Source organism: Mytilus trossulus, chromosome 14 (assembly GCF_036588685.1).
Source record: "Mytilus trossulus isolate FHL-02 chromosome 14, PNRI_Mtr1.1.1.hap1, whole genome shotgun sequence".
NCBI classification, from domain to species: Eukaryota; Metazoa; Mollusca; class Bivalvia; order Mytilida; family Mytilidae; genus Mytilus; species Mytilus trossulus.
The window spans coordinates 60,355,970-60,370,475 of NC_086386.1; the positions used below are offsets into that span (position 1 = coordinate 60,355,970).

A 14,506-nucleotide genomic window follows, 5' to 3' on the forward strand; every position below is an offset into this window, starting at 1 on the left:
AGAGAAAATACCTATTTTCTTATAAGTCTTCTGTAAACGAAACGCGCGTCTTTCGCAAATAATAAATTTTAATCCTTGTATCTATGATTAGTTTATTTATTATTTGATTTGATCTCATCTTAAAAATAAATCATAATGTAGAAATGATGAAATAATTTTGTTGTTTGGATTAAACTAGCTTTTATATATTATTTGCAACAGAATCAGATTGTTGTAAGTCATATACAAAATGTTAAAAATACTCTTGCGTTGTGTAAAGATGAAATGATTGTTCTCACTTGCAAATACAGCGTGACAAAAGTCAAAATTTAAACGTAGGTGTATTCCGATTGACCAAGAATCTACCGATACACCTTTGATAAATTCAACCATTTAGTTGTTTGCATCTTCAATCCAAGGTATATTTAAAATATTAAGAAAAAAAGTATTTACTGAAAGCCATCCAACAACGCTCCAACTGACACTGCATTTTGTGAACTTTCAACAATAACTTCAATTGAAGCTCCAAATGTTTGCTTAATAGCATCTGTAAGAATGGATGACTGCGAACTTTCTCCAACAACAAATAATTTTGCAACTTCTGAGAGGTTTTCTTTGTTGATTGAATGAATACATTCATCAAGTATTTCTGAAACATATTTGATAGAACTCTCAAAGAATGTTCGAAAGAAAGATGAAGTGAATCTCAATTTATCCCCCAAAACACTTACATTTGTATTTAAATTTGAATGACTTATTAGCTCTTGTAATGGTAAGCTGGTCAGTTCTTCAAACGAAATTATTGGAATCGTCACATTAACCCGGCTAGTGGAATCTAATTTGAAATTTCGTATTGCAGATTCAACACTGGATACCATTCTATCATAACCGCTATGTTCCTCCTCATTAAGAATACTTATAACATCAAAGTTACACAACTGTTTTAAGAAAGAAGAGTACTCTTCAAATGCCAATGAATTCCATTGCCAGCGATCACCGCGGTATATTTCTTTCACAAATCGTGGCCATGTGAATTCGTACACTGCTACGTCAGTCTCTCCATCTGACAAAAAACAAGAGAAGAAAGTTTTAAAATTCAAAACATATAACATCAAAATCTATGAATCAAGTGGCAAACAGAGTAAACCGGTAAATGGAGATATTTTTGAAGATTCTATAAAACTGTCGAGTGTACTTGAAATTTTTCTATATGATTAGTTGTGGTTCCCGCACGTTGAATTGTCTTCCACATTAAGAAATAGAAACTTCCCCTGCCTAACCGTAAAATTATATGATTCAAATTATACAAGGCCATTTCTGGAGATTTTGCTTTTTTCGTTCTTAGACTCTGATTTTGAATCAAATGCAATAAAAGTCTCTGTGCTTATTTTGCGAGTTAAATTCTTCACCGTCGCTAAGCAGAACTGGAACACAAGTAGGGGAGAAGAGTTAAGAAATATAAAAACTACGGAAACACTTTGTAGTTTTGCGTGAAAATCTATAAATATTGCGTCTATGTTAGAAAATAAAATCAAAGTAAGTACTATATGAAAACTGAATACAGAAAAATCTTTAAATGAATAAGCGTCAATAACTCAACATCCTCACCACGTTTCGGACGCTATGGTTATCTGACTTCTAGCATTTAATGTTTACAGGACCGTACTTAACATATTTTTGTTTTATGTGTATTAATGTTCATTAATTTAAGTTTATGTAAGTGTTTATTTCCTTGCAGCTGCCATTTGTATCTTTATCTTTTATTCTTGGCTTATTTATGATGTCTGCAAATTGTTTAACCGCAGTGTTTTGAAATTCTACTTTGTCATGTTATCTGATAAATCAGACGCGTCAAACTGGAGGTCACTCCTTCCCAACATCGTCTATAGCTATCAGAAATTTTGTTATAGTAGCAGTTGAAACTTTGTATAGGATAGATATACATGTTTATTTTTGTAACAAGTTTATTTGTATTTATTGATTATTTCAACTACACGTTACAAGTACCATCATTTAGAAATGGACTTAGTTACACGAACACTTTGTTGATCTTTCACGCTAATTTCAAAAGTTTATTTCTATATGCAACATTTAAACTGGAACCTATGCAGATGTACACGAACTGCACAACAATACTTATTACGTTTATATTACAATTTTCGTTCGCTGTTAGATCGCGAAATATATTGTGGATATGACATTAAACGTTTACATTCTCAAATATTCACAGCTGAACATGCCTCTAAAGTACCTTTATTGATACTTAGTAAAGTGAAATGGAAAGTGTGTGTGTTTTTATTCATATCTTCAGTGCAATAACTATCGTGACAATGTTTTCATTTAACGAATAAACATGTGTACTAGTATATGTAACATACAAGAACCGCTCGTCATTTAACAAGTTAGATGGATAGTAAGGGATCGATCTTCGGTCATAGTCGATTTATAGGTCGACTCATCGACTATTGCTGCAGAATAGGTGGATACAGTCTTGAAGATATGGATGGAGGCATACAGAGGTTTTGAACAGTTCAATGATTAAACTGGTATAAGTTTATTTTTCCAAAACAGGTCAGTTTATTGTACATTTTTTAATTTCTGAAGGCAATCTAAATGTGGTTCATATTACTTGGCTATTTAAATACTCATATTTATTACTTGATAATCGAAACATACAATTCAATTATTGATTACAAGAATCAGCTTAAAAAGTTTCAGTGCACTTGATGAGTGTAACATATTTGGATTATCATATTCAATAAAAAATATGAATGTATTTTCTCTCGTTATATTATCGTTAGTATGCACCTTAAAATGATTTACTTTGGATTTACTATATCATAATAAATTTATTATTTTGCTACCTTTATTGTAATGGACGTACACATACATGTATCTACTATTTGAGTAAGAGGCAACACTCATCATAGTTATTGATTACATTCTTAATATTTCATCTCAATATATCATACATACACATTGACATGGCCTAGAAGTGGCATACATAATCTGGATCTTGCATACGATGTAGATAACGAACTATGAAACAGAGAGTTGCATCAGGTTGTATACTATAGTTTTGTTCCCTGTTTCTCAAAGCCCTTTACCATATGAGAAGTTTATCCTGAAGTCATACACTATTTCTATGCATTTACCTTTAACGTTTATTAAGTTCTTATCATATATTCTAAGGCTTGAAATGACACTTCACAGCATATGTTCGGATTTTGGCTACAAGTTAACTCATTTTCACGTATGCATTTTAATTATGTACAGCTCATGTTATATATATTTGCTTTATGATTAATGGTTCATATACGCATGACCATTCACAATTATTTTTTATACTTTCTCCCCGATGTCACACACAACATTATTTACCTTAATTATCACAACTATAGAGAAAGGTATAATAGACATGTAAGTATGTAATGAGGAGTGATGAAGACAAACAAAGCACATGCATTGATATTATCCATTTAATTTCGTCTTGGACAATTAAATATTGCATTACAGATGGGGAAAGATTAAGGAGTACAGATCTACGACGATAAAATACGGTGAACAAATGTTGATATTTCTAGCTTATGAAAATCATCTGTATTGTCTCTCTGTGTTTTCTGCAATAACAATAATGAGTATATAGAAAAGAAGTTGTGTGGATGGAAATTGATAATAATCGTCCCAGTCATGCAATATATATATATAGATATTTATATTTGTGTAGCTTGATTAACTATGATAATGTTTTATAGTCTAATGATATATGCTATTTATACATTGTTTTGAACAGTATTTTATTTATTTTCATATTTCGACTACGGAGAAAAACGTTAAATAATAATTGGAAGATAACAGGCATCAAGATCTGTTGAATGTTACGAAATCATATTCATACATTGGGTCTATTATTTCTTTATTGAATTAGTGGATGGCTATTTATAATTAATTACTATGTCAAGTATTTTCTTATATAATAATTTTTTATGTTTATTATCAAGCTCTAATTATTTTTAGAACGAATGTGTTTTACCGTACACATAACTATTTTAGCACAATCACTATCTCGGAATAATTTTGGGGATACTCAATGCGTTACAAGGGCAGCATGTATGTGTAACACATTTCGTTTGGGCAATGTAATAATGGATTTAATCCATTCTTTACTTGTCACAAAATTATTACCTGAGTTCTCATGCAGCACTGAATAAAACGGGTATCTAGGCAGCCCTCTCGTCGGGTGAACGAATCATTTGTTTGTCCATTTGACAGTTCTTTTGGATACATGTTTTAGTGTGCAAATGGTTTTTTCACTCGAGGTTATCTGTCTCAGGTTGCAAAGTGAGCCCATACCCTCTAAGCATGGCCTGGGCCAGCGCTCAACATGCAGGTATAAAATTTAAGAGTAGGTATTAATATACTTGAGTAATCTATGTTTGACATGGGATGGGCCAGCGCTCAACATGTCACGCGTAGAGAGGTATAATATTTCGAAGTAACAAGTGTTCTTCGAATTATGCCTCAAGCTCTTGTCAGTACTCTCTATTAAGTTCACATTGTTTGAGGTTTCATTCAAAACTCTACGAGTTATGTTTCTGATAGATGTATAATCAAGCGGCTCGTAACTTTCTCCTTATGGTCTAAGTTATTTGAAGTCACATTTATACATCTACACTCTATCGTCTATTGCAGTTACAGCGATAGATGCTCGAATAATGTGAATTTAATTTCTTGATTGATATATGTATTTTATTTATTTTTTAAATACATATCAATCATAAGCATGTTGCCCGTAACGCCAATTTTTATAATATTTTGTATTTGTATTTATTGTGTTTTTATTTTTTTTTTATGTACATATATATATTAAATATTTTTCATTTTTTAATTTATTTTGATTTTCCATTGGATAATTATAATTTATTATTATTAATTATTATTATTATTATTATTATTATCATTATTATTATTATTATTATTATTATTATTATTATTATTATTATTATTATTATTATTATTATTATTATTATTTTCTTAATTGAATTTACTTCATCAGTCGTTCTGGGTCTGTTTACATAACAGGTTTGATTAATACCACGGAGATGCTTCCAACATACATTTAATCTTAAATTAGCTGGGGGAAGGTCATTGTTCGTTCATATCTTGGATTGAAAGAAACACGGCACATAAATATAATATATACGTAAAATCAATCTGCAGTATACGCGCTTATCTAAAAAAACGAGATCGCCGTCATTTTATGCCTCGGTCTGATATGAAAAACAATAAATAATTTTAAATAAAACGACAAAACTATTTCTTTAATGAATTGAACATATGGTTACAATATTCTACAGGCTAACCAAAATCATCGTAAAAATGTCGTTAATTTTTTTTTGATAGAGAATTCATATAAGACATTCATATCGGAAATTATAGAATATATAGTGGAAACTATCAAAAACACTCACGCGTGATATTTTACCATCCTACATGTACTTTCTTTTTTCCTAAGACAGTTTTTTTAAAACCAGTTGTAGAGTTAACAAGGGAAAGATTTTTTAATGATTGTTTCATATGGAAAATATACTTGTTTTGTAAAGGGGTATATTTTTTCGTGAATTTTTTCTTCAAAAATAATGCTATATTAGTATGAAAGATTCCTATTTGTTTCTCGTCCATATTTAAATGATTATTCGTGTAATCTTCTCAAATTAAATTTGTAAAGATGAGAAGATTCAAATAAGTAACATTAAATCATGTTATGAAATCCATGCATTTGTTCTTAAAACTTAGTTATTCTCTTTTTCCATATATTTTCTTCTGTTTTTTTGTCATAAAGAACTGGCCTGACTTTTTTAGAAACTTTATAGAATAGTTCAAGTTTAATTTACCACCGAAGTTGCAAAATCTTATATTTTGACTGTGTTTGATAAATATGCAGTGAAATGTTGAAGAATGATATTAAAATAACAGTGTCCCAGTTCAAAAATGTACTTTTTAGTGTCCAGCGCAATCCCCCCCCCCAAAAAAAAAGACATGGTCTCGTTAGTTCTTCGGTATCATAAAGTTGAACAATCTTTTGTTTAGATGAAGGAATATACAACACAAATGCATCATCTACATAACTTCTAAAAGAAAACAAGCTTGATGATGATATCTTTACTAATTTTCTCGTGTCGTGAGCAGTAGACTTTAGAACTAAAATTTCAATATGTCCATAAGGATGCCAGGGGTGTAGGGGTATGCTGAACTAACACACATTGGACAGATCGCTTGGTCGAATCTTACTGCCGGAGCTGGTAGAAGTCTTTGCTATTTTTATTTGTAACTTAACTCAATTGTATGTTGGAAAGAAAACGAACGAAATATAAAGGTTTTTTTTGGCCCCTTTGCTCTTTTGGGATTTTCCCTAGTATAGACCAAATCTAGTTTACTGTTTGACTACAAACGATTTAGACCAAAAAGTAAGTGTCAGGGTTTGCATCTGAAGGAGAAAAAAAAGACTTCTGAAATCAGTTACTTTGAATGATACAGACTTCGATAATTCTATTTTCTATTTCTATTTTATTCAGGGCATATAATAAGTAATTCCTCTTCTTATACCAATATAACAACTTGTCTGTCTTTAAAAGACTTGAGGCATTTTGTTTTCACCACAACCCTATTAGTGCAACACTATATGTCCTTCTTCGACTTTTCCCCCAAGGATTTCATAGATTTCCATATTTTCTTCATAAGTCACGTGACATTTGAGACTAAAAAACATCCAGTTATCTTGAAACTTAATTTTCTGAAATGTTTGATCATTTATCGTTTATATTAGCCCATCTTGGCATGTGTATGACCATTGGTACGAATGCAGTATCAAATTGAATTTTGATAGTGTCTATTTGATAAGTTTAGGTCTGAAAGGGAAATGGTTAAACGTTATATTAGTCGTTGATGCAATCTTACTACTATTTATTCTTGGACAATGTGAAGATAGCATGTAACAACGTTAAATGTAATTAAACTCAAATTGTCTATCTTCTAAAAATAAAAATAAAACATATTTTACATTATGAAAGGGTGCAGTAAAAATGGTAACTCTTTAATATAAAGAAGTAAATTAAACCTTCTGCTGTTGCCTGTTCTATGGTCGGGTTATTGTCTCTTTGACACATTCCCCATTTCCATTCTCAATTTTAAATAAATAACGAAATTCAAGGAAAATTCAAAACGGAAAGGCCCTAATCAAATGAAAAAATCAAAAACACAAACACTCCAAACAATTGGACAAAAACTGTCATATTCCCTCATTGGTACAGGCATGTTCTTTTGTAGGAAAGCAAATATGAAGATATTTTGAATACCGACATCACATTTCATTATCATTTGACAATATGGAATTCAAACGGTTTCAAAAAATTGAACTAATTATCTAAATCAAACCGTCTGATGATATCAAATATAGCAAAACGATCGCAATGCTTAATAAAATAAATAAATTTATCAATTTAATCCACATATTACTAAAATGATGATCGTAAAACAGGAAAATTACATTTTTTGTGATTGATAATTTTATAATATTTAAGAATTGTGATTTACTTCATAGATTTTGTAGGTTTTAAATGTTGTTTTTCCTTGTTTTGATGTTAAAAGTTCGATCGATTCAAAAGATATTAAGTACATTCCAAATTGTTCCTGCTTGATTTATATACACAAATTAGGGCCATTGTTTATTTCTAGTGTACATTGTTAATCTATGTTGATAACAAATACTAAACGAATGATAAGTTCAAAGGAAAATTGGTGTTAAGGTTTGTTGGCTTTAAAACATATTGATTTATCTTAAACTGTCTTTCATGTTTTTACATCCTAGTTTGCTTTTGGTCTTCGCAATTCGTCAGAGAGAGAATTGATGTTATTAAGTTATTATATATTGTCCAACTAAAGTATAAGTTATCGCTGGAACCAGATTAATCTTCTTTTTTTTTCTTTTCTTTTTTTTAAATTTTAGTGATTTTATTGAACCAACATTAGCAATAAGAAAACGAGGCATGTTTTTTGACTAAAAATGAATGACAGATTCTAAAGAACCTTATTTTCCGATTTGGAGGACAATGTCTCCGAAAAGGTAAACGAGAGCTTTACAACACATTTTTCGACATATTATTTTATTTTAGAAATAATAAACCTGTGCATTTGCAAAACAACTATATTTTAATTTGCATACGAGTAATGTTGTACATGTGCATCATATTCACTATGGTTTTACTGACTCTAAAAGTAATTATGCTGTTGGACGGGTATGTTAGTCATGAACTATTATAATTTCATATTCGGGTTCGTCTTTCCTTTAGTCCGTTTTGGTATATCAACTCTTTGACGTTTGAATAACATGTTTCGATTTTCAAAAATTTTGCTTTCAGCAGCACAAAATGTGCATTTGGTGCAGAAAAATTGATAACGTTAATGTTAACATTAGTAAATGGGTACCAATATTTTGATTTAACTGTGGAAAAGTGTTTTTTTTATACAAGTTGTATTTCTTAAGAGCATACTTACCTCCTTGATCAAATATTATGTATGTACCACCTATATCTGTAAATGTGGCGTCATCTACACGTTGTCGTTTACCGTACACATATTCACAATATACTGGCAGAGCATCGGTTTCTAAAGCAATAGTAAATTTCTCGTTTTCACTGGCTGCCTGTAAGGATAGTTTTATCGTGTTAATTACATTATATGTAAAATGACTCGAGAACACAGTTATTTCGTTGTGCATTTCTTTTAGACAATACATTTAAATTAAAAACAAATTCTACCTGCTCTATCTCAAAATAAGTCTTACAATGTATTGTACTACTATAGGAACAAATAATATCAAAACTATAGATCAGCCTACCAACTCTTACTCAAAATATGGACAATTCTATGTTAAGGGGGTCTAAAATTCAGTTTGACAGCTTTATACAAACTATTTATTGACCTTTTTTAACTGGACCAAAGCACTACTTCACATAAAGTTTCAGCACCCAAATTTTTAAAGCATGTAATTGCATCCTTTTACTAAATATTGCAGGCATAAAATATCAAGAAATAAATTGGAAAAGTGTATGAAAAAAATTGCAAGCTATACAATGTTCGCTCTAGACAACGAAAAACAAAGGACGATAACTGTATCCTTGGACCATTTAGTTACCTTTTCTCATTGAAATCACCCTTTTAAGTCCTGAAACTGTCAATATATTATAGTTGGTGATAAGTGGTTTAGAGAACTATTTAGCTATTTCCTGGTGAATTTTTATGAAAAAGATGATAAAGTTCGGGGTATGTTATTTGTATTTAAAAGGTGACGAGATGATAAAATGACAAAAACATATATATTCGATGCTTTTTTTATTCACGATTATTAAAAAAAAAAATGATTTCTATATTCATTTACAATTTATAATTACACAAAAGTATTGCATCTAGAATAACCAGACAATAAATACCTTTCATCATCTCAAACAATGAATATGTCAATATCATTAATAGAGGTTCATTTGAAATGGCATTTTTTTTATATATATACATACGTATATACGCATATCTTACCCTTACCTTCATAACAGCTTCGTGCATGAATTTTTCTCTGTTCATTGAACATATATTTGGTACGGTAAATACCCAGAAAATATCTTCAATATGGAATTCATTGCTTTGATCGAATTCAGATATTGCCTTTAGAATTAGTACTTTGAGGAAACTAATGAAATTTGCATACACATCTAATGCTTTCATTTTCTTTGCTGTACGTCCAAAACGATTCTTTGATTCTTTTAGCCAAGTATTACTGTTTAACTCGACCTGAAAGTAAGACAATCACTTTATAAAATGGATGAGTCCAACTTCATCTGTATTTGGACATTTCATTTGTTTTGATTCGATCGTCACTGTGGAGTCTGTAGTAGACTAAACGTGCGTCTTTTATACAAAGTTTCAATCCTGGTATTATTGTCTCGTTAAACAGATCTTATTTAAAACTAAAAAGGAAACGTAGATGCATGACTTGATTTAAGTCGTAAACAATCTTTGTTTGTATAGAGTCACTAGTACATCAACAAATAATAGACCCAAGATGTTATCATCAAATATAAGATCCAAGATGTTATCATCAAAATTTTGTAAATTTAGCCGCAAATTTTTGTAAGGTTATAAATATAGTAAAATAAGTAATGGTGGATTAAACCTTAAAACATATGCTACAATCTCCTGAAAATTATCTAAATGCTTTCTCATTTTGGCAACACCATACCTACCTGCTTGTCGTATAATGTTTTCCCAAGATGTTCAAAAATGTACATGTCGGCCATTACATCGGCATTTGCCGTTAAATTCTCCAATTTATCATGTATAATACAATTAACTGTTCCATTTGGGTTCAGTAGGACTGAGGTGTTCCATTTCAGTGTACGTATATCAAGTTCATCTTTGGTATTACCAACATAATTATCATATGCGGATTTCAAACAGAAACAAGCTTCTAATTCGTTAGCTCTAATTGAAATAGCCGCAACTACAGGTTTGTTGTGATTTTTCTAAAAAAAAAAAAGCATTGATCCTTTTTAATTATACAAATGTCTAAATATGCAGCTTACATCTTTATGTATTATTATATGTACTTGGAAGACATTTTAAATTAGTCAGAGTCAGTATAACAGAAACGAGAGGAAAAAATTACTTGTTCGATACAACAAACTATATCAAGGAAAAGAAAACAACAAAAATAGTAAAGCTAATTGAAGAAAAATGAAAAAATCAAAACGATGTTTATTCTACAGCTTGGTACAGACCAAGCCTTACATAAAATAAACGCACGTTAACGATGCGTGCACCATTCATTTGTAAAGTCCAATGTTTGCGTTTCTTCTTTTTTGGTTTCAGAAAACCATCAATCTACTGATCTTTATTTCCGGAGCAAACATATAATTTAACATAGACAGACAAAGTTGGGTTTTCGATATAAGTGTTATATGACATATTTGTTATATTGTTTTTACCAGTAAACGCGCGTTTACCGCAACTCGTTAACGAAATGGAAATTTCAAATGTCTACTAAAATAAACGCGCGTTTACTCTTTGTCGATCCATTTAGTCAGTAGTAAACATGCGTTTACTAAACATTTTAAATCTATATATAACCTGTATGTGCACTCATAAAACACTAAGTATATCTAAACAAAAAAATCAGAAAATATTTGGATACGTTAATACACCAAAACATAAAAAAATTACCACAATATTTCTAATGGTAGACTAAGCACGGCAAAGGTTCAAAACTGGAAATAAAACAGACATCAAATGATCTATAAAATTTTGTTTTCAGACAATGAACCAATTTTAAAATATTTGCCGAAGTTCATGGTTTACTGAATCTTAAATTGATTTAGTTGATGGACATTTATATATACGATGCAAATGTCAATTTTATTAAATCAACTCATCCCTGCAGAAATAAGTAATTGATTTTCATAGAAAAAAAATCGTTGAAATATTCCTCTCCATTTTATGTCAAAGAATCCAACCTATAAGGTATAGAAACAAAATTTATAAAATTTACACCATACATCATATATATATATATATAAATGTCGATCAACTAATTCAATTTTATATTTCGTAAACCACCAACTCCGGCAAATATTTTAAAACTTTGCTGAGGTTAGTCTACTGGAATGACTATTGTTGTAAACATATACAACATGTTTTTTTTATATTACTTAAGCAATAATGGTTACAATGGTGCAAGCTTTAATTATCTAAAAAATTATTGGCAATTTTCAGTTTTATCGTTAAACATAAAATTAACCGTAGGCTTAAACAGCACACAATTGGTGTTAAAATGTCCCTCATTATGTACACTAATATAAAGAACAGGATTTTAATGTCGTAACTTACTTTTTTGCAAAAAATGAAATAATGACACCTTATATCATGTACATTGATGCAACAACAAATATGCAATATGTTACTTTAGTTTTTCTCTTTGATATCGAACAATAAATATAGTACTCAATTATCACTCAAGTACAAGAGTATTGATTAAAACGAGAAATACATGTATTGTCTCTTTTAATTGTTATACACATATATATAAGAAACCATGGACTTATAGGGCTCTTATATTTTTGTAAAACTATTCAAACTTAGAGACGAAAAGAACAACATTTCTTTCCATTTTATAAAATTTTAACAAAATTAAAAAAAGAAAATTGTCACCATTTTTAATGCGGCAACTAAGTTTGTAATTTCAAACTTTAATTTTTTAACTTTTATGTTTAAAATTCATTTTTAGGTATATAATAACTCAAATTTTAGATGAATCCTTTGATAAATCAAATAAACAATAAGCACTTTTATAAGTACCTATCAATGCCGATTTTGGTCCGGCCATTGTCAATGTTACTCAGGTCACCTTTTCTTTCGCAAGCTTTGAAAATACTTTTTTCGTTTTTTTTAATAGTAGAATATTTAATGGTGACATCTTATTATATTGCATATTTTAGATAATTCTATGATACCACAAGGTTATACTTTCTATATGCGATTTTCAGTTCCTTTATTGTAATAATTATCAGATTTTATAATTATTAAGATAACAAGACAAAATTGACTGCTGTATTCCAATTTTGGACAATTTTATTATTATGTCTGCATATTTTCCTCACACCTTGTTGTCAATATATAATTGATTCTATGCGACTATTATTCTAGTGAGCGGTATATGTAGCTTTAAAACCAGGTTTTATACATCATTTTCGTTTTAATTTTCCTTGGAATTTGTATTTTTATTGTTGTTCCTTTTTTTAACAAATACTCATGGTTAATTTTCTTATCTTTGGCATTTACAAAAATATTGTCGAATAATTCAGCATATATCAAATTGATATCCGGATATATACTTAATTACATTTAGGATATCAGCAAAAGAATTTTAAAAGGTGTACTAAATTATGATTATATAAGTATATGGTGAAATTCAGTATATGCTGAATTAAATATTGTATTTGCTAAATTAAATTCTTATGATCTTGATTCTAGTAAACGTCATCAAAATTGAATGAATGATATATTTAATTGAATTAAGTACTTAGTATATGGTTAAATCATTACGAATAGAACTGATAGAATTTAGTATACATTTAATAATATTTTTTTTAATCTATCTTTATGACTTTGAGACCAAGTCTGAAATATACACAATTGACAGCAATAAATTTTACAAAATACATCTCACGAGCATATCAATTACTAATTTTAATAAATATTCTTTTTAAATTGTAGTTCAAGTTGTTTTTTCAACGATCATTTTAAGCTATAGTTTTTTTTCTAAAAACCTATTCCGAGTACAATCACTTGGAAATTGCATACGCTGCAGTTGTATAATAAGCAACCTACCTTAATCCATCCATGAACTGATTCTATTGATTGTGGAAAAATAAATCGGGGAACAAAAGTTGGTAGACATTCAATGTCTGTGTTGATTCTTGTCATTTCCTCAGTCATCGATTGCTGTCTTTCTCTGGCAACTCGGAAAGTTTCTTTTGCATCTGCCGAATCCAATATGCTCCATTTGGTTTCAGTTTCTACACAAGCTGCTTTCTTCTTTCTAATGATGCCTTTGAAATTATCCCATTGTCTTTCAAATTCCCTGCTGAGTATCCTTGTTTGACTTTGAATGGCATTAATCAGTTCTTTTTCTTGCATTATAATTTTCCTTTTCCCGTCTTTATATCTCACCATTTCTGATAACTTACTTGATTTAATTCTCTCGTCAATCCCCTTAATCTGCGCGGTAAATCGTTGAAGTTTTCTAATGCAAATGTCATATCCCTCACTTAACTCAATCATATCATGCTTGATATGTGTTTGTGTAACACACAAGGAACAAATTGCTTCGCAACAATCCTTACAGTAAAGACAGCATAGTTTGCCGTCATGAACTGTGCAGCTAATGGACGTCAGATCAGGCTTTTCCTCCAAATCTTCTGAGGTTATATCTTTTGTTTTTATAATTTTGTGCTTGTCAGCATGTTTAAATTTTGGATGGATTGTTTCTTTGCAGGCACTACACATATATCGCTTGCAATCAAAACACTTCCACTGTATCTGGTAACTTACTTCGCATACTTCACAAGGTTTTTCAACTTGTCCCGTATTTTGTGAACTTTTTGATAACGACATTTCACCTCTAGAAATGATCGCTGTTTTCCTGGCCTTTAGCGACGAATTTAACTTCCCTGTTGAAAACATGACGTCAGTCTTAACTGGACTGAAATCTTTAAATAACCTGTTGTAAACAAAACGGTTGTCAAACACTCCCATACTCTGACTTACAAAATCAAAAATGTACATACCTTAACAAATAAAAAAATGTTAGACTCACATTGAATGGCATTTTGTATTCATTCACTGCACGATTAAAGACCTAATAGAACTAGGTTTTTAAAGATAGCATAAAAATAGCAAAACAGTAAACGGTCATGATACA

General features: G+C 30.0%; 1 protein-coding gene across 1 annotated transcript; it reads right to left on the bottom strand.

Moving 5' to 3' along the window:
* Positions 1-428: 428 nt before the first annotated feature.
* On the bottom strand, positions 429-14,245 carry LOC134697939 (uncharacterized). The gene is made up of 5 exons (XM_063560223.1): positions 13,414-14,245; positions 10,275-10,553; positions 9,577-9,822; positions 8,533-8,680; positions 429-1,042 (listed from the first exon to the last, which is right to left on the bottom strand). Exons 1-5 carry the CDS (start codon positions 14,197-14,199, stop codon positions 429-431), a joined length of 2,073 nt encoding a protein of 690 aa, XP_063416293.1. The 5' UTR covers positions 14,200-14,245.
* Positions 14,246-14,506: the final 261 nt, after the last annotated feature.

What these genes read in the sequence shown, in the direction of transcription:
- LOC134697939 (XM_063560223.1), bottom strand. Translation starts at nt 14,199, where the DNA reads ATGTCGTTATCAAAAAGTTCACAAAATACGGGACAAGTTGAAAAACCT. An exon ending in CAGTTCATGGATGGATTAAG is followed by an intron (nt 10,554 to 13,413) that starts GTAGGTTGCTTA and finishes TTTTTTTTTTAG; the next exon opens with AAAAATCACAACAAACCTGT. An exon ending in CATAATATTTGATCAAGGAG is followed by an intron (nt 1,043 to 8,532) that starts GTAAGTATGCTC and finishes GTTTTTTGTCAG; the next exon opens with ATGGAGAGACTGACGTAGCA.